The 24,999-nt window shown below is 43.4% G+C and overlaps 1 protein-coding gene and 1 long non-coding RNA gene across 2 annotated transcripts in view; one reads left to right on the top strand and one right to left on the bottom strand.

The window, feature by feature from the left end:
• Positions 1–3,259: 3,259 nt before the first annotated feature.
• On the bottom strand, positions 3,260–19,846 carry LOC129331307 (uncharacterized). The gene is made up of 2 exons (XR_008597114.1): positions 19,756–19,846; positions 3,260–4,026 (listed from the first exon to the last, which is right to left on the bottom strand). It is a non-coding gene; the product is annotated as an uncharacterized LOC129331307 (long non-coding RNA).
• A 598-nt stretch (positions 19,847–20,444) lies between these two features.
• CACHD1 (cache domain containing 1) overlaps positions 20,445–24,999 on the top strand; it is a 214,470-nt gene continuing 209,915 nt past the window's right edge. Inside the window, exon 1 of the mRNA XM_054981592.1 lies at positions 20,445–21,054. Within this exon, the coding sequence (XP_054837567.1) occupies positions 20,812–21,054 (243 nt within the window). The 5' untranslated portion in view covers positions 20,445–20,811. The remainder of the gene's footprint in view (positions 21,055–24,999) is intronic.

The raw sequence follows: 24,999 nt of genomic DNA, 5'->3' as shown, positions 1-24,999 counted from the left end.
AACATATTTAATTATCATAATTATATCTAGAAGGACTACTGGGAGCCTGCTTTTTTTTGGCTCTGCATTGGTTGCCAAACTTGATATCATAAGTAATCTGTCATGGGGTTACTCATTGCTTCCAATATTTACCATTGGGTAGATAATACATATCTAAAGAGGTTATTCTGCATTGCTGCAAATTATTTATTGGCTTCCCAGGAGAGTCTTTTACCATTTGGACGTCAAAGAGAGATTTCTCTACACTTTTTGGCCTCTCATAGTCTTTTTCTTTTAAGTTGGTTGTCTCAGGATAGAAGCTGTCACTGTTTGTAGTTAAAACAGTTAGGTTTTTACAAGTGCTCCTGTATTTTTTTCTGGGGCTTTGTAAATGTTTGCTCAAGAGTAAGCAGCCTCTTGTGAAAATGCATGGAAGATTTAAGAATATTCCTCTTTTAACAATGAACTACATTCTCAGAATATTAACTATTCCAGTGCGTTTCCAGTTCTATTATACAGGGCAGTTCATCGTAAACAAAGAACAGTGGTAGTTTTGAACAGATATGGATATGCTTAAAAGAGTTTCTAGCTTCAGGGAATATATTCAATACCACATAAAATACACCAGTTAACTCTGGGTGGACTTGCTGACAATTTATACAATCACCAGACCCAAGTAGCAAAGTTTTTTCTTGGACTCTGCTGCTTCAGGCAATGGAAATGGGGACATACTCATCATTTGAATGATGCCATCCATATAGAATACAGAAAATAAAGCAAAGGAGGTTTTTAAAAAAATATGGAAGGCTATTCTGTCATACTATTTCCCACATATTGTCTGAAGTATTATAGTCCAGGAAAAGCTTTACTTCTTGGTTTTGCTGACTGGACGTAATAGTTAAAGAACAGTAAAAGGTTGAACTGTGCAACACATGCTTGTGGTTAGAGCAGGGATTCTAACTTGCAGTTTACAACATAATTCTTCTCTTTATCCTTGCTTTAGTGTTTTGGACCCTATTCAGTCTGAATTCAGGCCAGGCCATGAGATGGAAACAACTCTAATAGCTTAAGTGGATGATCCTTGCCTGACTATAGACAAAGGCTCTGCTTCGTTATTGCTCTTCTGGATCTATCTGCAGCCTTTGATACAGTAGACCATATCATCTTATTTAGGTGTTTGCAGGCAGAAGTGGGTATCAGAGAACGTGCCTTGGACTGGTTTAAATAGTTTCTCATGAAATGAACTCAAAGGGTTGCTGTCGGAGACAAGCCATCTCCAAAGTGGGAATTGTCTTGTGGGGTTCCACAGGGAGCCATTTTATCCCACCTGCTTTTAACCTCTATAAAGCCTTTAGAAGAACTCATTTGTAGCTATGGAATTGGATGCCATCAGTATGCAGATAACACCCAGCTCTGTATCTCACTATCTAAATACTTCAGGATAGAGTAGAAATTTTGAGTTGCTGCCTGTCAGTTGTGGACAAATGACTGAAAGAAAACGAATTGAAATTGAACCCAGACAAGACTGAAGTGATGCTCAGTGGGAAGGCAGCAACATGAAGGACATTGTACTCTCCTCTTTCAATCGAGTTCATCTGACCCTTGCAGACTCAATTAAGAGCCTATGGGTTATACTGGGATCCTGCGCTACTGCTAGAAAAGTTAAAGTAGCTGCAAAAAATGATTTCTACAATTTCAGTGTAGCCTGGAAAATGGCCCCCTATCTTGATATGGCCAATCTGGCCAGCTGGATCCATGCCATGGTAACATTGAGACTTGATTACTGTAATGCATTGTACATAGATATCCCCTTTAAGCTAACATGGAGACTCCAGTTGGTGCAGAAAGCTTCAGCTCAGTTAGGAGGCAGAAGACGAATTAATATTACTCCTATTCTGCAATCACTCCACTGGCTACCTATCAGTTACCAGGTTCAGTTCAAGGTATTGGCTATCACATACAAAACCCTTCATGGCCTTGGTCCAGCATATCTCCGGGACTGCCTCTCTCCCTATATTCCACCATAGCAGCTTCATTCATCCAAAAAGGGCTTTCTGCAGTTGCCACTTTGCACATGGGCAAAAAACAGCTACCTGTACACATGCATTCTCTATGGTGGTCCCCACCTTATGGAACAGCTTCCCTGAAGAGGTTAGAAAATCTCTCACTTTCCTGACTTTCCACAAACAAAGCAAAACTGAATTATTCAAGAGGGCTTTTTTTACTCAGATAGGAAGGCTGTATGGTAAGGAAATGGTTTCAGAGAGATGCATCAGTAGAAGGATAGGGACCATAGACTTTACTACTATGTGCTACTCTATGCTATCTGTTCCTTTGGCTATAATCCTACTGGGTAGTTCTATGTTGTTTAATAGTGTTTAATGTATCATTCTTAGAATTGCTTATGCTCTGTTCCAGCATTTCTTCAACTCTGTATTGGATTTTTGCTGGTTTTAAATCTTTGCAAATCTGCATTTATAGACACTATTACATTGTTTATTCAAATGTCCTTGAAATTGACTTTACTAACTCACACTGTGTAATCTGCCTTGAGTTTCAGTGAGAAAGGCAGACTATAAATAATGTAAACAAAGAAACAAACAAACATGAGTGACTGGCCCAAAGTCACCCAGCCAATTTCCATTCAACTGGATATTCAAAACTGGATCTTCCAGATCCTAATTTGACACTGTAACCACTAAACCATACTGGCTACTTACAAATGTTTGGTGGTTGTCTGTCAAAGCTTGGACATCAAGAATATTTGTTAGAATATTAGACACAATGATTAATTAATTAATGCTGGAAAAAATCTTAGCAGCTTTTTTGTACTAAAAGTATTTATTTTTGCCGGGGGAATTGGCATCTTGAGTGAGTGCATCCAGACCCCTGTACTGAATCCCCCCCCTCAAATACCTGAATTTTACTGCATACAACATGTGAGGGGCCCATCCTTTCTTCAAGAAGGGCAGAGTCCCATTTTAACTTCATAGCAATCACCTGACCAACTCACTCAAGCTGAGCCAGGCAAACATTAACTTTGATGCTACTTCCAGCAGCTCATTGCACACGGAGGTCCAGGAGGAGATGGGTGAAGATATGCTCCCGTTCAACGATTTCCTCAGTTCCAGGCTCCCACCCCTGCCTTGTGTGTCTACAGTGAAGGCAAGCTACAACTGGTAAATAAGAGTGGGGGGCGGGGGGGATGCAGCAGCTCCTACTCTGAACAGTTACCCCAATGTTTGTGGTAGGAGAGACAATAGTATACTTCCTCTTCGAGTTTTCTTTTATCTCTATTTTTAATAGAGATAAAAAGCATAACTATGTCATATAATCATCCGAATCATCTCTCTACAGTCATCCACTACTTAAATCATCAATAATCATCTGGATCATATATGAATAAGCACAGCATCTAAATCCTAAATGAGAGAAATATAATGGATTCACTAATATCAATTAAATCAAATAGTCATTAATTAAATCATATACCTATATAGAACTTGCCCATATATATTCCTTTCCTACTTCTATTTATCTTTCCATCTATCACCATATTTAATAATAAATATTAATTATTCTTAGTTTTCAGCTACATAATCAAAAATATTTTCCATTTTCCTGGAATTCTCGGATTGGCTTCTTGTGTATATACAATATTAATGCATATTCACATAACTTGTTCTTCTATTCTGTCAGATCTGGACATTGTTCTGCCTTCTGTTTTGCTGCAAATACTACTCTCGCCATGGTCACCATATATTTAAATAATTCAGTTTCTTTGATCTCTCTTGACTCATTATACCCAAGCATCTGCCTGTTCTGACTATTGGAAAGGAAGCAGGCCTGCCTATAATCCAGAAAGCTTCTGGGTCTCACTCACACCATCTTGACCCAACCCAACATTGTGTGTGAATTGCCCAATTCCATGGCCCTCCAGGATTTTGTCATGCTACTCCCTTGCTTTTCAGAAGCCTTGATTCATGGCATGTTTTCTGCTTTGGGGGTGACTGTCACTGAGCACAACAATCTGATGCCCTCTAGGAGCTGAGTGAGTAGTAAAAGGGTATACCATGAATAATTAATGAGGCATTACGTCACCGGATGTGACGTAAGCAATGGCGCCCTCCTGTGACGTCACCGGAAATGACGCCATCAAGCCCCGCCGCCGGAAATGACGCCATCAAGCCACGCCACCGGAAATGACGTGGGCAAGCTGCGCCACAACCCCTGACGCCATCGGAAGTGACGCCAGCAGACCACTCCCCCTGCCACATCGCCGGAATTGTCGTAAGCTGGCCACCCCCACCCATGACATCATCGGAAGTGACGGGTATACCATGCATATTAATTAGGCATTTTGCATATTTGCTGTATCATCGGAAGTGACGTGTGCAGGCCACCCCTCCCCTATTACCTCAGCGGAAGTGACATGGGAAGGCCACAACCCCTGCAATGTAACTGGATCTCCTTTCGCAAACACCACCCACTTCCACGTCAGTGAACTTCCGCCTGCTGCACCCCACCCCGGAAATGGGGTAACCACCACAGCTATTGGCTGAGTATGGCCGTGTGACCCCTCTATCAACACGCCCATTCACCCCCAACCAATAGGATGCTCTTAGACACACCCATACAAGGTGGTTTTTAGGAAAGAAGCCATTTTGCGCTAGCACACACGCGGCTGGGCTCTTGCTGATAACATGGATACTCCTGTGAGGCCCCTGGAACTTATCAGCCCACCCCCGGTGGTGAGGCCTAAATTCAAAAGACGTTATATTAGCACCAGCTCTGATGACGATACAGAGCTGGTACCGTGCAAGCTTCAGTTTTCCGCACCTGTTTACGACGAGGAGACTCGAACATCCGCAGACATAACTGACAATGAAATGGTCCAAATATTGAATGAGCTGATGGAAGTGTCCCCAGAATTCCAAGAACTGATTTCACAAGCGAACTCTCAAACACAGGTAATTTGAATGTGGGAAGGAGAAGGGGTAGCGGGGTCAAAAGAGGTACTGAATGTAAATGGCGCACAGAGCTGTTAAGAAAAAAATAAAATGTGATCTTTACTGTTTTATAGGGGCCTTCCTTCAATGTTCTGGAACTTCCTGAATTGACTTCCACTGTGCCTTTGGGTAACCAAGAAACACAGGACAATTTAACTTCAGCAGAGAATTCCCAGGTAAGGCATGGATTCTTTAGTATTTTTGGGGGAGGGGGTATGTGGGGGATCAATTATGTTGCTATAATTTGGAAAAAACCCTAAAATGCATTTAAAACTTCTTTATAGGCCACATCTGCAGGAGCAGGGGGAATGATAACCTCACATGAAAGGCTCAGGTCTATGAGAAGCCTTCTTCAGCTGAATATTGACCGGGATATTGACTTTATTCCACCACGCCAGCGCAAATCCGCCATGAGGAGTATTGTAAGAGCAGCAGTTTATGGGATTCTGAGCCACTGCATAAATGGATATTTATTTGAGTCTTGCGAGGGCTGCACGAATGACGCCCCGGGCCAGAGAGACCACGAATGCTTAATATGGACTGAAAATGAGCTGGACAGGAAAGTTAAATTTGTTTGTGATGAAATATGTGCGAGCTCTGCTCTGTTAATTATAAGTTCACTTGCCTATTGTCTGGAATGCTTGGTTTTCACTCAGGAAAATATGGATGAAGTTTACTCCTTAATAGCCCAAGTTGGCAATGCAGTAAATTCCCAAAATGCCCTTGAAAAAATTTTGAAAGAGTCTGATAAGAGAATGTTGCAGCACATTGAATGCTTAATCAAGGGCAGGTATTTCAGAACATTTTTTGCCCGTCAACAAATGAAATAAACAGTGTTAGAACATATTCACAACCTGATATTCAAGTCAAGACATTTCTGTAAATTGTAGACTATGTAATATAAAATGTAAAATAAAATGAACCTTTCTGTAAACCAGTAGTCTTTTTTTTTACTGCAACTTGTGGGTGGGGAGGGGGGGGAGGGGGGTGCTAAGTAAATCAAGACTGGAATCCTTTTCAGAAAAGCGTGGCTAGAAGGTGGGGGCGGGGTGAGGTAGTTTCCTTCAGCCATATGGTTTCCCCATTGCACTGAGGGACCACCTGATGGACACAGCCAATCACAGAGGTGCCTTATTGAACCATTTTTGAAATTCATTGGTCCTTAGTTACCTACAACTTGTCTGGGAGGCGGGCAATTCAATCCAGCCTACAACATGTGCTTTCAGAAAAGCATGGCTGGAATGTCTGGAGGGGACACACCTTCAGGCACATAGTTTCCCCATTGTACTGAGGGCCACCTGAATGCCACAGCCAATCACAGAGGTGCTTTACACACAATGGAGCCAAGGTTTCATAAAGACTGTGCTAGGTTAGCCTTGCCCTCTTTTTCCTGGAACTCAAGACAGAGCCTGACCTTACCCAGGTGAGTTGACCCCCCCCCCCATTATACAAACTTTTTTCCTTTGGGAAAATGTGGGAAAATGGGGGGGGGGCTACTAGTTTTTCTCTATTACTTGCTGCATTTTGGGTGGTAGTTGGTAACTTAAATTGGGGCAGATGAGGCTTTTTTTAAATAATTGCCATTTTGTGGGAGAAAACCACCTTAATGTTTCTATAGGCTGCTATTTGAGTGGGAGATTTACCATGTGTTCTTGGAAGTTTGGACCTTTGAAACCTGTGTCCTGGGTTTTAAGCTTTAGATTGCCATGTTAGTGGGGAAATTAAAGCCAGATTTCTACAATTTTTCTTTTGGGGTGTTAATTATTTAGATTGTGATGTAGGGATTGTAGGTTTCTGGCGAGGAAAGCTTTTATTTCTAAAATGAATTGTCCCTCCATAGATAGTGAAGGCCTTCCCAGCATCTTGAATTTTCTAGCATCACTAATAAGTTCACTGGAAAAAGAGACCAGCTATGGCCAATCCAAATGATGGTAAATATGCATGCTCTTATAAATACTTTTTTTTAAAAAAAGGTTATTTATAACTTAGCACGAAAGAAATTTTCATGGTTTGTTGTCTCCTGTTTAGTTCAGAATAGCTATTTTGAAAGTGGAAGAGATGATGATGGGGCATCGAAGCCATGCTTGTGCAGAAATTCTAAAGAAAAAAATACAGCTCCACAGCTGACTCTTTGGGGTGCTATGAAACATAAAAAAACACAAGCAGGTATATTTTATTATTTGTGGTGCACTATGGTTTGCGGTGTTTTTGACAAAACTAGCACATTATGGATGAGGAAATCGTTTACAATAAAATGGAGCTTTCCCCCTTACTGGGGCATGTCTGGGCATGTCTTGGAGGGGGAGGGGGAGGGGAATGAGCGGTATTCACGTCATGCCTGAAGGCCATGTGCTTTCATAAAGCAATGGCGGGGTATGGGGAAGTTTTTTCCTTGGGCGGGGGCAGGGGTAAATATGCGTGCTCTTATAAATCCTTTTTTTTTAAAAAAAAGGTTTTTATAACTTAGCACGAAAGAAATTTTCTATGGTTTGATGTCTCCTGTTTAGTTCAGCATAACCATCCTGAAAGTGGAAGAGGTGATGAGGAAACATCAAAGCCATGCGTGTGCAGAAATTCTAAAGAAAAAAATACAGCTCCACAGCTGACTCTTTGGAGCACTATGAAACATAAAAATCCACAAGCAGGTATATTTAATTATTCACAATGATCACAATTTTGAGGTTTTTTGACAAACTAGGGGGCTTCTGAAATGCTATTCTCAAGGTTTACTAAAGTTATCTTTTGTTTTCCATACAGACCGTGACTCTCCTAAAAGGTCCTCAAAGCAGAGCTCCCCGTTGCAGCGCACGAATGTGACCCAGCAGCAGATACCCGCCAGCAGGCTTTCAAACCCGCATACCATACAGCAAACCTGCAAGAAAGGATTGGCAAACCCAACCAAGCCAGAAGCATGCGGTAAATCAAAAAGAAAACACGTACACCAAACTGACATTAAACAGACACAAAAGGGGGGGTCTTCAATGCCACCCAGCAAGAAACCAAAAATTGACATTTCTGATACTACTGCAGCTGTTAAAGCTATATGTGATAGGATTGCACTGTTACATGGTAATTTGGATAGGTTAGGTTATAAAGATATCAAGGCACTGACTACCGCAGTTGAGAATGTAGTAGATCTAAAAGTCTCTGATACTACTGCAGCTGTTAAAGCTATATGTGGTAGCATTGCACTGTTAAATGGTAACTTGGATAGGCTAGGTTATAAAGATATCAAGGCACTGGCTACCGCAGTTGACAATGTATTAGATCTAAAAATCTCAAATCTAAATGTGCAGCAAGGGGGGTTCAAGCAAAAAGGGGCAGGCCGGGTCAAGCCTCACCTGACCCCATACCAGAGGAAAAGCAAATCTTTGAAATTCAAAAACTTATGGAAAAGAGTGATACTTAAACTCCTAAATAATGCTAAACATATTAATTCCCGTCCAAAACGCAGTGCTTCCATTTTAAAGCTGATAAGTAAAAGACAGAGGGCTAAAGAGCCAAATCAACACATGGCTGGTGGTTGTCGCCTCATCTCAGAGGAGGCGCCAACTACCCCCCATTCAGCAAATGGAACTACAGCACCCCCTAAAGAAAACCCGCTAGAATTACCTCCACAAGAATCCCCACCTGCCACCCCCCATTCATCAATTGACACTGCAGCTAGCCCTATATGGGCCACCCCTGAAGAACACCCTCAGGAATTACTTCCGCAAGAAAACCACCCATCTATCGCCCAACTGGCAAATGACAGTGCTGCTGTCTCCATTGATGAAAGCCCCCAAGAATTGTCCCCCAACAATGATCCACCCAAAGTTTACTTAGAAAGGGTGGGGCAGTGGGAACGACAATTGCAGCGCTTGCCAATGGATCAATATGGAGAACTTTTCCGATTTGTAAACTTGGAACAGTTAAACCACCCAGTACTTGTGCAGGAGGCAATTCGTCAATCCATTCAGGGGCTTCTTGATGAGATGAGGGCTAGAGTCCAGGAGGGTGATTTGGTACAGCTCCATCTTGAGGGTGGGGGGTTAAGTAACCCTCTTCGCTCAGTGAGAAGGCCGGTTGGAGACTTCCCTGCCGAGGAATTCATAAACCAGATGGCCAATCTTATGCAAAGTAATGCGGAAATCCACCTTCATGGAAGCCTGCGGCTAGTCATGACAGTAATTAGAAACAGGGGTGGGAGGGGAAGGCGGGTAATAAGCACTATCCTCTATAGTGAGGTAATCCATAAGAAAAAACAGCACTTAGTTGATCTAAGCAACACTGATAGTAACTTGTGCTTTGGGGGTAGTCTCTTGGCGGTTATGTCAAAGAGGATGCTCACCATTCCGGAATTATCAGAAAGAGCCCGCAATTTGTATAGAGAACTAGGAATTTCAGAGGATAAAAAAATATTACTATCTGATGTGGTCACGTTTGAGAAACATTTAAAGGTGAATATAGGAGTAGTTATCAATGGGGGCAAAGGTTGGGAAATCTTTAGAAGTGGGGATCCCATACATCCTGAAACATACTTTGTACTGCTTTATGAAAATCACTTCTACGGCATTAGGAACATAAAGGGGTTCTTTGGCCAGAGAAATTATTGCTCTGTTTGTGGTAATGTTTATAGCCACTCACACACCTGCAAGTATCGGTGCCGCTTATGTTTGGAGACAAAATGTGTTGTTCAGCAGGAGGAAAGGTGCCCTACTTGTAAAATATATTGCAAATCAAGGTCCTGTTTGGAAAGGCACTTGAATTTGGCAACATGCACAGTTAAAATATTTTGCAATTCATGCCGCACCTATGCTCCAAAGAAGCACACATGCAGGGTGCGGTGGTGTAAGCAGTGCAAAGAGCCCGTTGGGGCCATAAACAGCCACCGCTGCTACATGCCCCCAATTAAAGAAACTAAAATAACAAGCAAATATATATTTTATGATTTTGAATGTACACAGGAATCCGGAATACATATTGCAAATTACATTTTCGCTATGGGGCTAGAGGAATGTGATTCTTGGGAATTTAAGGGTGGAAAGTGCGTTTCAGACTTTGTTAAAAAATTCATCAACAAAAAGTACAAGGATTACACTTTTCTAGCCCATAACGCAAAAGGATATGATAGTTACTTTATTGTTAGGCAGTTGTTGGTTGAAAAGGTGGATGTAGACCTCATTACACAAGGGGGAAAACTGATGTGTGTGACTGCAAAAAAGTTTGGTATTAGGTTTATAGACAGTTTAAACTTCTTACCTATGAAGCTTGCAAAATTGCCACAAGCCATGGGCTTTGAGGGGTGCAAGGGCTTCTTCCCCCATTTCTTTAACACTGCCGCAAATTGGGCGTATGTCGGCCCCATGCCTAGGGTGGAGGATTATGGCATTGATAATATGATGCCAGGTGAGAGAGCGGAATTTCTGTCCTGGTACCAGGATAACCAAGACAGTGTTTTCAACTTGCAAAAAGAGCTGTCTTATTATTGCCAGCAGGATGTTAAAATCCTGAGAAAGGCCTGCCTCCTATACAGGGAAGAAATTATTTCCATCTCAAAAATTGACCCTTTCCAATATATTACTCTCGCTGGTGTTTGCATGGCCATGTTCAGACACATGTTTTTAAAACCAGACACAATTGCACTGCTGCCACATGACAATTACCACAGACAGACCAAAAGATTTTCCACCCCATCTATACAGTGGATGCTGTATGTCCAGCATAAAGAAGGTATCGAGATACAGCATGCTCTGAAAGGTGGAGAGTTAAAAGTAGGACCTTATTTTCTTGACGGTTTTGCAGAAGTTGGTGGGGCCCCCACAGCCTTTGAGTTTAATGGGTGTTTTTTCCATGGCTGCCCCATCTGCTTCAGCCCAACCGACAGAAATCCACTGACTGATTCTACGTTTGGCGAGTTATACCACCGCACACAGATGAAGGCCAGTTTTCTGAAAAGCCAGGGGTTTGCAGTTAGGACCCTGTGGGAACATGAGTGGTGGGAGATGATGGAGGATGACAGGGATCTTGGTGCTTTTCTAAGGGAAAAGAAACTGCCCTCACCTCTATGCCCTAGAGATGCCCTTTTTGGCGGGAGGACAAATGCTGTCTGTTTGTATTATAAGCCCCAGGCTGGGGAAAAAATACACTATTATGACTTCACCAGCCTGTACCCTTTCGTAAACAAGACAAAGAAATACCCTATTGGTCACCCAATCATTATTTATAAGGACTTTGCCCCTCTCTCTGAATATTTTGGCCTTGCCAAAGTTAAGGTGCATCCACCTCGAGGGCTCCTTTACCCTGTTTTACCCTTCAAGGTGGATAGCAAACTTCTGTTCCCACTGTGCCGCACATGTGCAGAGGCAAAACTGAAAGCACGCTGCGCTCATTCAGCTGAGGAAAGGGCCCTAGAAGGGACCTGGTGTACCATAGAGCTACTTAAGGCTATAGAAAAGGGGTACAGTGTGATGTCTATTAGTGAAGTCTGGCATTTTGAAGAAAGCTCTGAGGAACTGTTCTCAGAATATATTAAAATGCACCTCCGGCAAAAACAAGAAGCGTCTGGGTACCCTAACTGGTGTACAGATGAGGAAAAAAGGGAGAAATATATTAAGGATTACCTAGAGAAAGAAGGTGTTCAGTTGCGCGCTGAACACATAGCTAAGAACCCTGCAAAGAGGCAAATTGCAAAATTATTTTTGAACTCTTTGTGGGGCAAGTTTGGCCAGAGGTCAAACTTGGTGAACACTAGCATTGTAAGGGACCCAACCAAACTTTTAGAGTATGCATTTTCTCCGGCATATGAAGTATCCAGCTTTGATGTAATTGATGACGAGACAGCAAGCGTGTCCTGGAAGCACGCTAAAGACAGGCACACATTATCAGGGAATACTAATGTAATGATTGCCTGTTTTACTACTGCGTACGCAAGGCTGGAACTTTATGAGCTGCTAGATAAATTGCAAGATCGTTGTTTGTATCATGATACCGATTCTGTCATATTTGTGAGTCGAGACGGGGACTGGAATCCCCCTTTAGGAGACTACTTAGGTGACCTCACAAGCGAGATCCCACCACATCAATATATTACCGAATTCACATCGGCTGGGCCAAAGACATACGGCTACAGATTATCTGGGGGAAAGGTGTGTATGAAAGCCAAGGGGATTACTCTTAATGTTTCCAATTCTGTAAAAATAAACTTTGACACGCTGAAGGACCTGGTGCTAGACTACGGCTCAGAGCAGACTACTAAAGAGATCCGAGTCCAGCAGCCCTCCATCATAAGAGACAAAAATCAGTGGCTCATCCATACAGGGCCACTGAAAAAAACATTGAAAGTCGTTTATGATAAGAGGGTCCTAGTGGAAGATTTCAAAACTTTACCATACGGTTTTTAATATGGATGTACGCTGGAAACATCCATTTTCTGCAGTAGTGGCTGGTCCTAGCAACTGTGGGAAAAGTTTTTTTGTAAAAAACATTTTGGAAAATGCCCAACATGTACTGTCTGTCATGCCTGAAAATATTGTGTGGTTTTATAGCTGCTGGCAGAATCTGTATGATGAAATCCTCTGTAAATACCCCTTTGTAAAATTTGTGGAAGGACTGCCTGAAACTCTTAATGATGATCAACTTCTCCCCACCAATAAAGTAAATCTTATCATAGTTGATGATTTGATGAACTCAGCTTGTGAAAATCCAGAAATTGAGAAAGCCTTTACCAAATACGTGCATCATCGGAATCTGAGTATCTTATTTATCACTCAGAATATTTTCTTTCGTGGAAAAAGCAACAGAACCATCAGTTTAAATACCAAATATCTAGTGTTGTTTAAAAACCCCAGAGACAAGTTACAGATTGCAACACTGGCCCGTCAAATGTACCCGGGGAAGTCCCAGTTCTTTCTGGAGGCCTTTGAGGATGCCACACAAAACCCTTATGGGTATTTGGTTGTAGATTTAAATGCCTCTACACCAGATTCTCACAGGTTAAGAACAGGACTTTTCCCACCAGAGTGGCCTGCAGTGTATGTCTTAAAAACAAAACCGGCTTCCTCTGGGTACAAAAGAAAGCAGCCTGCGCTCTAACCCCCCTGTTGTCCCCGTGGCCTTCAAAGGACAACATGTCCAGGCGTATAAAGAGAAATTTGGCACTCCTAAAACTACTCATTAAAGCTACTCCACAGCAGAGGAAAGCCATTTTATGTTCAGCATCAGATGATCTGGTCGCGGCTATCTCAGAAATCGCCCTCAACACTTTAAAAGGCAACATCCCTCTATCACCTCGGCAGGTGTGCACACTGAGGAAAAGGCGAAGTTTCATCAAGAACCTGAGTAACAAAAGAGTATCTCTAAAAAGGAAGAAGCAGTTGGTGAAACAGTCTGGTGGGTTTATTGCCCCTCTGTTAAGCTTTGCTATTCCTCTCTTAACAGGGCTTTTAACAAGTCAGTAATGGAATATGCAGAAAAAATGTATTTGGTTCCTAGCCAGCAGTTAGCACAATTAAGGGGGCCCCCTCCTCCTAAGGAGGAAAACATCAGAACTGCAACAATGTATACCTTAGATGCTGAAATGAAGGGGATTCTTCAAAGGCGTGACTTGACAGAATATGAGAAGGCCAAGCATTACGATGCCCTGCTTCAAAAATTTTTAACACATGTGAAACAGGGGGAAAGTGAAAAATCTAAACTGGGCCTGTTTCTGCCTCAGCCAGAGGATTCTTCTGTAGAAACCCCTAAAATTCCTGATGCGATCTTCCAAGAAATAATAGACACTTTGCCTGTTAGATATAAGAAACATGCAAAAGTGCTGTTAAACAAAATGAGACAAAACAAAAGTGTTTCTTCTTGGGATGACCGTGGAGTCTTTGTGTACAAAGGAGAAAATATCCAAGGCTCCAATATGCTGGACTTGGTGAAGGGGGTTACTCAAACACACACCTTGCCTAGCCATCGCATACCCACAGGCTGGGATGCTTTCATGAAGGCCATGGCTGAGCTGAATGTTCCATCTTCTGTGGTGGGAAACCCGATTAATCGCCAAGCTTTCGAGCATCTAAAGAACCCGGTCTCCTCCAAAGAGATGCCGGCCCATTTTCGTAGAGCTTCTACAAAACGAAGAGGCAGCTTGCCAGCTGCATGGATAAATTTGTAATGCTTTAAAATAAAAATTTTCCTTTTAAAATTTATACCGTGTTTGTTTGTTTGTTTAAACAAAACAGACAGACAAAAATCACATTTTAAGCCCACATGGGGGCGCTTTATTGAAATTCAATATTGTGGAATTCGTTGCAAGATACACATGCCTGGGGTTGCACAAAGAGGTTTGGAACAAGTTTGGGCATGCCCTTCTTTTTTACAAACTCTTCCACCATTAGATCATTTTGAGCTAAGTCATCAGAATACAGTTCTTGGATCTGATCAAAGGAAAGTCCTTTATTGCGCAGCTGTAGAAAAAATATGCAGTGATAGCCACAGACCACTGAGTCGTCAGCCTGTAGCTGTCTGGGTTGGAACGCAGTCTTGTTGGCATTTTTTTGCAAAAAATTCACAATGGTTTTGGGAAACAGGGGGCTGTCGGGAGGATGTCCATAAGAGTCAAAAAATTCACCACACCCATCCAGTGTCAAGTATATGGCAAGCCAGTGTTCTCCAGGGAGGTTGTGGGGGTGGGTATTCACCACTAGGCTCACAGGCCTTCGATGCAGTCTCTGTTTGGGGAGCCAGTCAGCTGGAAACACTCCAAGGAAAGTCTTTTTGGTGTGAGGGCTTGTAGATAACACAGATGTCAGCTGTAGGGTATCCATGTTACATATAGTCAAATAAAACGTTTCTTCTATGATTTATCTCAATAACGTTGTCAAAAACCCCATAGACAATCATGTTAACGGTGTTAGGCAGTGCATTGGCAAAACGTATTTCAGCACGCAGATTACCAGTTTTAATCAAGGAGTAGTGGTCCGCACATTCCTGATCTGGAGACAGGTCAAATGCAAACAGCGTGTAGCCCTGAGCAAACTCCTCACGGTTAACTAACAAAGATCTGTCTTTCATATGTTTACCAGCCGCCTGAACCAGATGCATGTATTCCCGCACACAGTTTCCATCTTCAAAGTTGGGTTGTAGAGGTTTAGCAGGTACTTGCTCGCCGTCCAGGTACAGTGCCACAAAATTGATGTCATAATGCTTAAAGTTAAATGGGTTTTTATTATGGGCTCCGCTGAAGGAATCGTTATCTACCAGTCCTATAACTAAAAGCTTGGGTAATTGCCCCAAAAACAAATTCTCTTGGTTGCTGACACGGCTCCCTGCGGGGATGCTAAACACTTTCATGCCCACGCGATCCACAGGGTATTTGGCATTAGCTGTAAAGAGCGCCTCTGCGTGGCCTAAACGGACACCAGGAGCTACTCTTACTTTTTTCACAAAAAGGGAAGCAGACAAGATTTGTAATTTGCACCCCCTATTTGGACCATCTGTCATGAGGCAAAAGGCATCTTTGCTGCGTGTCAGTTTAATTTTGACATCAACTCCATTTACCAGCAGCTTCTCTTGAAAAAACAGATCACTGTGGAGGCGCCCCAGCAGGTCGATTTTTCTGCTTTCAGCAGTCAGGGCTGCTCTTTTAACAAACCCTTTGTTATCTCCATCCAGGGCAGTTGATTCATGATGTCCAGGTGTATCTTTGTAAAACAGGCCTGCAGAGAATTGGGTGGATAGTGTGTCTTCACTATAATTGAGCACTGATTCTATAAAGGCTCTGTAAGGATAGCAGTTGTTACTCTGGCTGATGAGGCGGTCTCCCAGAGTCACGTCCAGCTGGCTAAAGATAGAGGCAATCGGGTAGTTCACCAAACTTACCCTTGCATTTCTATCAAGGTCTGTACCATCATCTTTCACGATCCTGCAACACAGGTAAAGTAGAGTGTTGTTTAAATCCATGTAGTCTTCACCATTTCCCGCGATGAAAAAGTCCAGTGGTGCTGATTCTGACAAAGCCGCCAGGGGTGGGACTTCAATAAAAAGACACCTCTCGATGCTCGTTTGCGTAGGGGCTATTTGGAACAGGTCTAGTTCTGATTTGGTGCATTCTTCTGAGCCGCTGTGAATAAAAGCCATTGCTGCTTAAAATATGTCTCCAGGGCTCGGAGGCTGTCTCCCTGCGCTTCTCTTTGCCTTCCGCTTCTGAGGCCCGCGGCGCTTCACAGCTTTTCTTTTAAAGGGGTGTGGAGGGCCAGTTAATGGAACACGTGATGCTTTTCTTTTAAGCCCTCGTTGCCTTTTAAGATACATGAGGCCTGACCCCTCTTGTGGTGTAAGTGGGCTCATTTTATTCAGAACTGCTTCAGAAACATGCCCCACTACATCTTTAGCAATATTTCGAGCTGCATTTTTTACATGGGGCTTTATGAGCTCAAATCCTCTTCTCAAAAGAGGGACGGCTTTTCGGAAAAGGCTCCGGAATATGCCCCCAACACCTGCCCCATACATAACAGGGGCTCCTTGGAATCCAGGAAGGGCGTTTCCAGCTTGGTTCCTGTAGTAATCCCTGTAAACATCTGGGTCGCCATAGCTTTTTAAGATGACCATCTTTATGTGCTTAAAAGACCAGGGCTTTCCGAGGACGAAAGTGAAGCTTCACGATCACCTTGCCGAGACGAAATGGCACGTTCTTGTTCTGATCCGTCTTAATTTCAATAGTGATAGTGTCTATGTGGTGCTTACTGACAGGTACGTAATGAGGCTTGTCATAAGTAATGTTAATACGCTCATTGCTTTCTCCACGAACTGGGACACACCGGAGTAGGGGGACGTAGTAGTCCCCCACTATCTGATACTCCACGATGTCTGTATAAACGTACAAGCTGTTGAACCCCCCTGTAATATCTGCAGTAAATGGTATTTTTTGGACAGGTTTATTCGGGACCAAGCCTAATATGTGGGCCAACTCTCCACTTGCTGAGATAGTATGGGGGTCTGGAGCATAAATCTTAACCTTTTGAGAAACAAGGTCATAGCGCAGCACCGCCCCTGGGGGTTTAGGGTGTTCTTCTATAGCAATGTTCATGGCATCAACCAAGCTAAACATGTCTTTGTAATATCCTTGTCTCAGAGGGAAGCCCCATTTCTCCCCATCCTTTGCCATTTCAAATGTTGTAGTTTGGGGGATGGTTCTCCAGCTGTGTGGGTAATGTATTTCAACCATCGCCACCTCCCAAGCACCAAGAAGTTCCAATGGCCGAGCTAGTCGGATGGTGAAAGCAGCAGTGGTGTTCTGTGGGAATACATCTGCGCAAGCATTGCTAGGGAGGGTGACGTAGAACCCACTATCCATCTTCTTTTTCGTAGATGGGATTGCAAAGGCGGGAAGCAAGCACCCAGCTGTTAAATTTATCAGGCCAGCCTAACCACTTTACTAGATAGTACTTTCTCTTCCCCCTGCCTTTTGATGCTAAAACTTTCTCAATTCTGTACACCCTGTCTGCTTTTGCCTTAACTTTCTGTAACTCTTCAGGATAGAATGACCCTATGACGGGGTCTTCAGCAAAATCTTTGAGCTGGTATACAGGCCTCTTCCCTCTACGGATGACCTGTTCCACTATGAATATTTCATCTGTGTAGCTTTGTTCATAACCTTTTACAAATAGCCCTTTGCTTTTAGACACTCGCACATGGTCTCCTTTTTTAAACAGAGGATTCTCCCCTTCCTTTTCTTTTGTCACAAAACAGTCTCCATAAACCATTCTCCAGACCATCTGAGCATTGGCCGAATTTACATCTGCAGGCCGGGCCCTAATTGTCCTGTGAAAGCTGTGATTATACGTTTTTATGAGCAGAGGTAACACGTCAATATACCTGAATGTATTGTTGGCTGTAAAATACCTCCACATTTTTGTTTTTAAAGTTCGGTTGAAGCGTTCCACAATGGCTGCTTTGACTTCACTGTTGGTGACAAAGTGGTGAACTCCATGCTTCTTTAACACACTGCTTACAGACTTGTTTAAAAACTCTTTGCCACGATCAGTCTGAAGCTTGGCGGGCTTTCTACCTTGCCTGAAAATATCATTAAAGGCTTTTGACACCCCCTCCCCTGTTTTGTCTTTTAGGACTGAAGCCCAGGCATATTTAGACAGGATGTCCACCACTGTTAAAATGTACTTGTACCCCTCATTGTATTTGGAAAACTGCTGCATATCCACTAAATCAGCCTGCCATTGGGCATCCAGACCAGAAACTATGGTCTTGTTTCTCTTAAAATGAACCCTGGCCTGCTTGTGTAATGTGTAAGCATCTTGCTCTGAAAGCCAGGCAGCAACATTATTTCGAGTTAGAGTTTTAGATTGCTTTTTGGCCGCGTGGAAGAGAGGGGTCACCCCACCAAAACTACCTGTTTCTCCAGGTGTATAATATATATTCTTTAATATCGCCTCCTCCCCCGACATCTCTACCTCCACCCCGCTTAACACAATTATGACCATTCAGGGTAAAAAATAAAATGTTTTATTGTGACAAACTAACTCCTCTTCTGCTCTTCACTCTGATTAAGGCAAAAGCATGACACGCAGGAGATGTTCATATCCACATGGCTGCCGATGTGCAGATTCTCAAAAGCTTGGATAACGTCCTCATCAAACTGGTGTAACAGAATAAAAAAGGCATAGTTCAGTGAAAAGGCCCCTCAGAGGCCACCCCCCACCCAACTTCATTAGCCACCCCATTCACAAACACAAATATTGATTTACCTCAGTACCTGTGAGTGTTGAACTGTGCTTTCTATGTCCATAGATTCATTTAAAGGTCCATCCTCCTCCTGGTCCTCTGCCACATCCTCAAACTCCTCAGCAGGGGTCCGGAAAACACACCACATAGGGTTGGGTATCCTAAAATCCATTTCATCTGCAGGGGGGCCGGTTAACCCCGTCTGTGTTCCATGCTGGTTTCCCCATGTTTGTAGCATTGGATTTTCTATGATAGTGGGGGGAATTAGATCCAGCTCCGGAGACTTGGCCTGCTCACCTGCCTCAATCTTCCCGTTGCGAATCCGGTAAGTACAATACATAGGGAGGAGCTCTCCAAAATACATCTTAGGTGCCAACGGTGTCTTAAATTCCTGGGGCCTCACAGGAGTATCCATGTTATCAGCAAGAGCCCAGCCGCGTGTGTGCTAGCGCAAAATGGCTTCTTTCCTAAAAACCACCTTGTATGGGTGTGTCTAAGAGCATCCTATTGGTTGGGGGTGAATGGGCGTGTTGATAGAGGGGTCACACGGCCATACTCAGCCAATAGCTGTGGTGGTTACCCCATTTCCGGGGTGGGGTGCAGCAGGCGGAAGTTCACTGACGTGGAAGTGGGTGGTGTTTGCGAAAGGAGATCCAGTTACATTGCAGGGGTTGTGGCCTTCCCATGTCACTTCCGCTGAGGTAATAGGGGAGGGGTGGCCTGCACACGTCACTTCCGATGATACAGCAAATATGCAAAATGCCTAATTAATATGCATGGTATACCCGTCACTTCCGATGATGTCATGGGTGGGGGTGGCCAGCTTACGACAATTCCGGCGATGTGGCAGGGGGAGTGGTCTGCTGGCGTCACTTCCGATGGCGTCAGGGGTTGTGGCGCAGCTTGCCCACGTCATTTCCGGTGGCGTGGCTTGATGGCGTCATTTCCGGCGGCGGGGCTTGATGGCGTCATTTCCGGTGACGTCACAGGAGGGCGCCATTGCTTACGTCACATCCGGTGACGTAATGCCTCATTAATTATTCATGGTATACCCTTTTACTACTTGAGTGAGCCAGCCACACAACTGCTAAAAATCAACCTGGACTGTGACGGGGTAGCCTCTTAGAAATTGGTTAAGTGAACAGGCACCAGATCTAGTGGATAGCTACAGGTGCATGCCATCATGAAGTCAGGTCAGCATTTCAGAGTCTTACTTCTGCCTTAGAAAAGTTCCTGGAGAACAGAGGAGGTGGCTGGCTGGCCAGGGCAGTTGTACTAATTGGTATTGCAAGGGCAGCATCAGAGACTTCGTGTCCCGTGTGAGTGGCATTATCAAGGGGAACACCCTTGCAGTGCTAAGTTTTCATGCGGTTTCCGTTCCACGAAGTGGTATCCTAAGTGGGCAGGAATTCTCGTGCATATAAGTTTGTAAGCAGCGGTGAGATACGAAGTATTTACAGAGGCGAATTCCTCCCCCTTTTCTCCCAGTCCAACAGGTGAACATTAGCGGCCCTGGAGACGCTCGGCCACAGTTTGTCTCCAACCTCCAGGCAAGACGAGCAGGGTCGGGAAGGCGGGCTGCAACTCTTCCGACGGTCTGGGGGCGGCTCGGGAGCGCGACGAGGCACTTCCAAGTCCTCCATGCTAATGAACTCATTGTTGTGCACAAAGCGCAGCTTGGTGGCACCAGACGCCTCCCTTTCCCCCTCGGCGACTCCGATCCCGGCCCTGGCGCTCCTGCTCCTCCTCCCGCTCCGCAGTTTGCCGCTTGCCTCCACCGCTGCTGTTTTCAGTCGGCAGCGGCGGCGCAGTTCCCAGCGTCCCTGGAGCTGCAACACAGGCGAGCGAGGCGGTCGCTGCCGTCTTGGGGAGCAGCCGCGAGCTCGACTCGGCCCCGCCGGCCCCCTGGCTGGGAAGAAGGGGTGGCCCGGCAGGTCGGCGCGCTCGGCGGCCCCCGCATGGAGGCGTCGCCCGCCCCTTCGCGGAGCGCCGAGGCGTAGCACCCTCCTCCCCCCACGCCGAAGTTTGGGAGGCGCTCGGGAAAGTTTGCGCGCCGCGCTCTGCGCCCTGAGGCGGCCGCTCTCTCAGCCTGGGCGCTCCAAAAGCCGCCCTCCGAAGGATGACCAGCAGGCCGGCACAGCTCGAGGAGGCCGCCCGGCGGGCTGGCCGTCCCTCCAGCGGCCCGACTCCCTCCTGGAGAAGGGGCAGTACGAGTCAGGGGCCCCTGTGGGTCGTCTACATGGCGCTTCTCTGGAGGCTCAGCGCCGCCGACTCGGAGTTTTCCATCTTGGATGAGGCGCAAGTTCTAGCCACTCAGATGAGGAAGCTGGCCGCTGAGGAGCTGGGCGTCGTAACCATGCAGGTAACCAGTCTTCCCTCCTCGCCTCTCCTCCCCAAGTTTCTCCTCCTCCTTTTCGTCCCTTCTTCCTGGTTTTCTTTCCATCCTCCTGTCTTTCCTGGCCCTTCATCCTTTCTTCCTGTTTTCCTCCCACTTTCTTTTGATCCTTCCCCTTCAGATTTCTCTCGCCTCCGTTCCCCCTTCCTGCTGTGTTTCTTCTCGGGGACGTCTGTGTTCTGTTTGATACTTCGGCTGCGTGGCTGGAGGTAGCGTCGCTCCCCCAAGTCGCGGGGCGTCTTTGAGAGTGAACTCTCTTGCTGGCGGCTCTCCCCAGATCGCGCCCTCCTGGCCGTCCTCGTCGATGGGCTGGGGGTTTCTGAGCAGCAGGAGTTCGTGTCTGGTCACCAACCGCTTCTGATCAGAGCGGCTTCGGAATCATTTCATATAAAAAGCATCGATGAATGCCGAATCATGAGGCCACCGTTTTAGTCTCTTGCCCCCTAGGTGCTTTGTGAGAGGCAGGGAACTAGGGATTCGACGTACTTGTCCTTTTTAAAAGACCTGCTTCATTTCGAAGTGCTGTAGGGATCCTGATTCCTGACAAATCCAGTTTTGTCGAATTTGAAAATTTGCATGGTCTGAGCAGTTTAAACCTGGATAGGAAGTTGTAACTGCAGTCAGATTACTTTGGAGCGAGTGAAGAAAGAAAGGCTGAGATATGATGGCTGATGAGACTTCATTGGAACTATTTTGATGACAAATTTTTCTTTCAAAAGGAAAAATATATTAAAATTATATTCAACACTTTTAAGTTGATGAGTAACTTAATTATATCTAATTGTTAAAACTGGACAGATTTTTAAAGGGTATTTGGTTTGCATCTTTTGTTTTAATTGGCTCTATTATTTTCCTTGCATTTTTATGGAGGAAAATGGTGAAATACATATATGTCAGAATTGGAAACGTGCAGATAATAAACAATTTATTTTTGTTAATTTAGATATGCAGTTTAAAAGGTTTTTTTTCATTCCCCACCCGCATTTCTTGGTCCTGGATAATTTGCCCCAGTTCAGAGAGAGCGAAGTGATTGGTAATTATAGTCTATCTCTGCCTTTGTGGGTGCATATTAATGACAGTTTGACTATTGTATTTTCTAAAGGAGGCTAATAGCTGTATTACAGCAACCAACAGCAGCCTCCCCTGACAAAAGGTGAAATTGGATCCCAAACACTCTGCAAATGCAAGGTACGGTCAGTAGCAAAGGCAGTTTTTATAGCCTCCCAGATTGAAAAGGCAACACTTCTATAGAAGCCACAGGGGTCTGTGTCCAAATGGCCCTTTATCTTCTTCCAACTGACTCCGTTCTACTCTCTTTTGAAATATTATTGTTTTGGTCTCTCCTAGAGCTGGGGTCTTTGTCAGTGCTTCTCTCTCCCTCCTTTATAGTAAGAAGCCACACATTAAAATGACTTTGCTTAACAAGGTAGATAGTATTAAATTATTGATATTCTGAACTGTGGAGAATTTTAGAAGTCACTTCCTTTCCCCTGCATAAGCTAAGGCACATTTCTCCCACTGCTCCCTGAAACCTTTGTATTATTTGTTGATTGTGGAAATGCAATAGTATTATTGTTTTAAATGGATTTTTAAATTTTATAATGATTTCATTTCATGGTGTGCATCACATTACCTTGTATGTATGAATTTCATCTTCATCAAGGCGAATAAAATGCACACACCATGAATATCTTATTCATGTTATCATCACAGTGTGTTTGAGTTTGTATGAAGAAGCATCCTGTCACTAAGAATATTGAATGCTAATGCTAAGTAGAGCATATTGTCAAGCTAAAGACCATCAAGATATATTTTTAAATTTACTTGTGGATTTGCACACTTTAAGAAGTCGTTTGTCTTGTTTCATCAGTTTCACACTTGAGACCAATGATGTTTCAAGTCAGGGCCATGTTCAATTAGATAACTTCCATCTGTAGGAAAATATTTAATGTTCAGTATGGTAGTTGTGTTGACCCCTCTCCCGGCCCCTGAAAAGTGTTTTAATTTAGGCATTTTTTCATGTGATAGACAAATATATTCTTTATCCCAAGAGGTCTGCAGTCATAAAGCTGATATAATACTAGGTTGCCCTGTGGTCCTGATTGGGTGTACATTGTAATTGAAGTATATTAAAAAATGAAGAATTTAGAAGAATGGTAACAGATCTTTATGCATCTTAATTCAGAGCCTATAAGAGGAGGTTTGATGGAAGAAGGCCTAAAATCAGACACTATCTGATGGGAATGGCAAGTATGAAGCTTAATAACTAGAAATACAGAGAATATTAGTACCAGATTGTAAGGCTCTTTGATGGTAAAGAGGTAAAACTTGCTTTAGATATTACAGTCAAGGGAAAGGAGGGCTGAAGAAGAATGATGCTCCAGTTGACCACTTAGTAAACATAATGGAGAATTCAAGATCTGTGATAACTAAGCATGGAACAGTTCATAACATAGTGTTTGGAATAGGATGACCATATAACATAAATCCAGAGGAGTTCGCCGTGTTAGTCTGTAGTAGCAAAATCAAAAAGAGTCCAGTAGCACCTTTAAGACTAACCAATTTTATTGTAGCATAAGCTTTCGAGAATCAAGTTCTCTTCGTCGGATGCATAGTACTGTACTATGCATCTGACGAAGAGAACTTGATTCTCGAAAGCTTATGCTACAATAATATTGGTTAGTCTTAAAGGTGCTACTGGACTCTTTTTGATTTCATATAACATAACGAACTGAAAGGATGTGACGCAGCCAGGGTAGCATGAAAATAAGGAAATGAGTTGCCACTCCCAGATCTGAGAGACCAATAAATGAAGACAGTATGGAAATAAATAACTCAAAAGCAGTTGAGTTGAAAAGCATAGGATACTTTCTGTTCCTTGTTTCAGGAATAGTAAACTTGGCTATTTTGTGCGAAGTAATAATCAGAAACATTAGCAAAAACGTATTGATGGATATTTGACTCTGAGAAGTTTTTAAGATAGCACATGAAGAAAATGGGAAGGACAAACCTGCCCTCACCATCTTTTAAATATGGCACTGAAGGAGCAGCTGGAAAGGTGAGAGGAAGAACCTAAGGAATATTGTACTTCAGGAGATCCTGTCATGGGTAGTATAGTAAAAAAACATTATTTGTAAGCAGCAGAACTTTTTGTTGGAAAAAGCAACAAAACCCTGCATTCTCTTGGTGCTTCCAATGCTATATAATTCTGATGCTGAATCTTGTGCAATCTCTTGGTTCTGTTCCTGGAATACAGCTATCTTTGTATTTAATTTCTTTGTTCAGTTTTTCATTCTAAGATCTGAGAAGAAGCACTGAATTTATAATTCTAGATCAATATAACAAATTTCTTCAAAAATTTCAGTGGTGAGAAGATACGTGCATTAGATAATGAGCAAAAATACACATCAGCTGCAGTGTGAATGAGCATGGTAGTAGGTCACGTTCTAAATTAAATACCAAGGTGCAATTACAAGTTGTTTTGATTTTCTACAGCATATATAAGTATTATTTTTAGCTGGGATGTGGGGATCTTAATGCAGATGTATTGGTTTGCAGTTAGCGTACTGATATGGTTCTTTAGCTTTATTTTTATGCTATAAATAAGGCTTTAGCCCTATTTTCATGCTATCTTTCTGAATGAAAGCAGTAACTAAATAAAAATGTGTAGTATGAATGTATTCATAAAATGTATAAATATTCATTTTTATGGAAGCTGTTTACATAATCTAGAGGAAGATCATGGCTAAGTTGATTGGTAGTATTAAGTATTGAAAATAAAATAAGTTGATGTATTCTTTAATTTACTAATACTTGAGTGTTTTGGTTCACATAAGTGAAATAACAGGTATCAATAACGTGTAATATTCATAGCACTCTGTCTTTCAGTGATATACCTAGTATATAGGCATG

The sequence above is a fragment of the Eublepharis macularius genome, chromosome 5, assembly GCF_028583425.1.
Source record: "Eublepharis macularius isolate TG4126 chromosome 5, MPM_Emac_v1.0, whole genome shotgun sequence".
In the NCBI taxonomy this organism is placed as follows: domain Eukaryota; kingdom Metazoa; phylum Chordata; class Lepidosauria; order Squamata; family Eublepharidae; genus Eublepharis; species Eublepharis macularius.
Note: the sequence above shows the minus strand (reverse complement) of the source record. Positions and strands in the feature narration are given on the sequence as shown.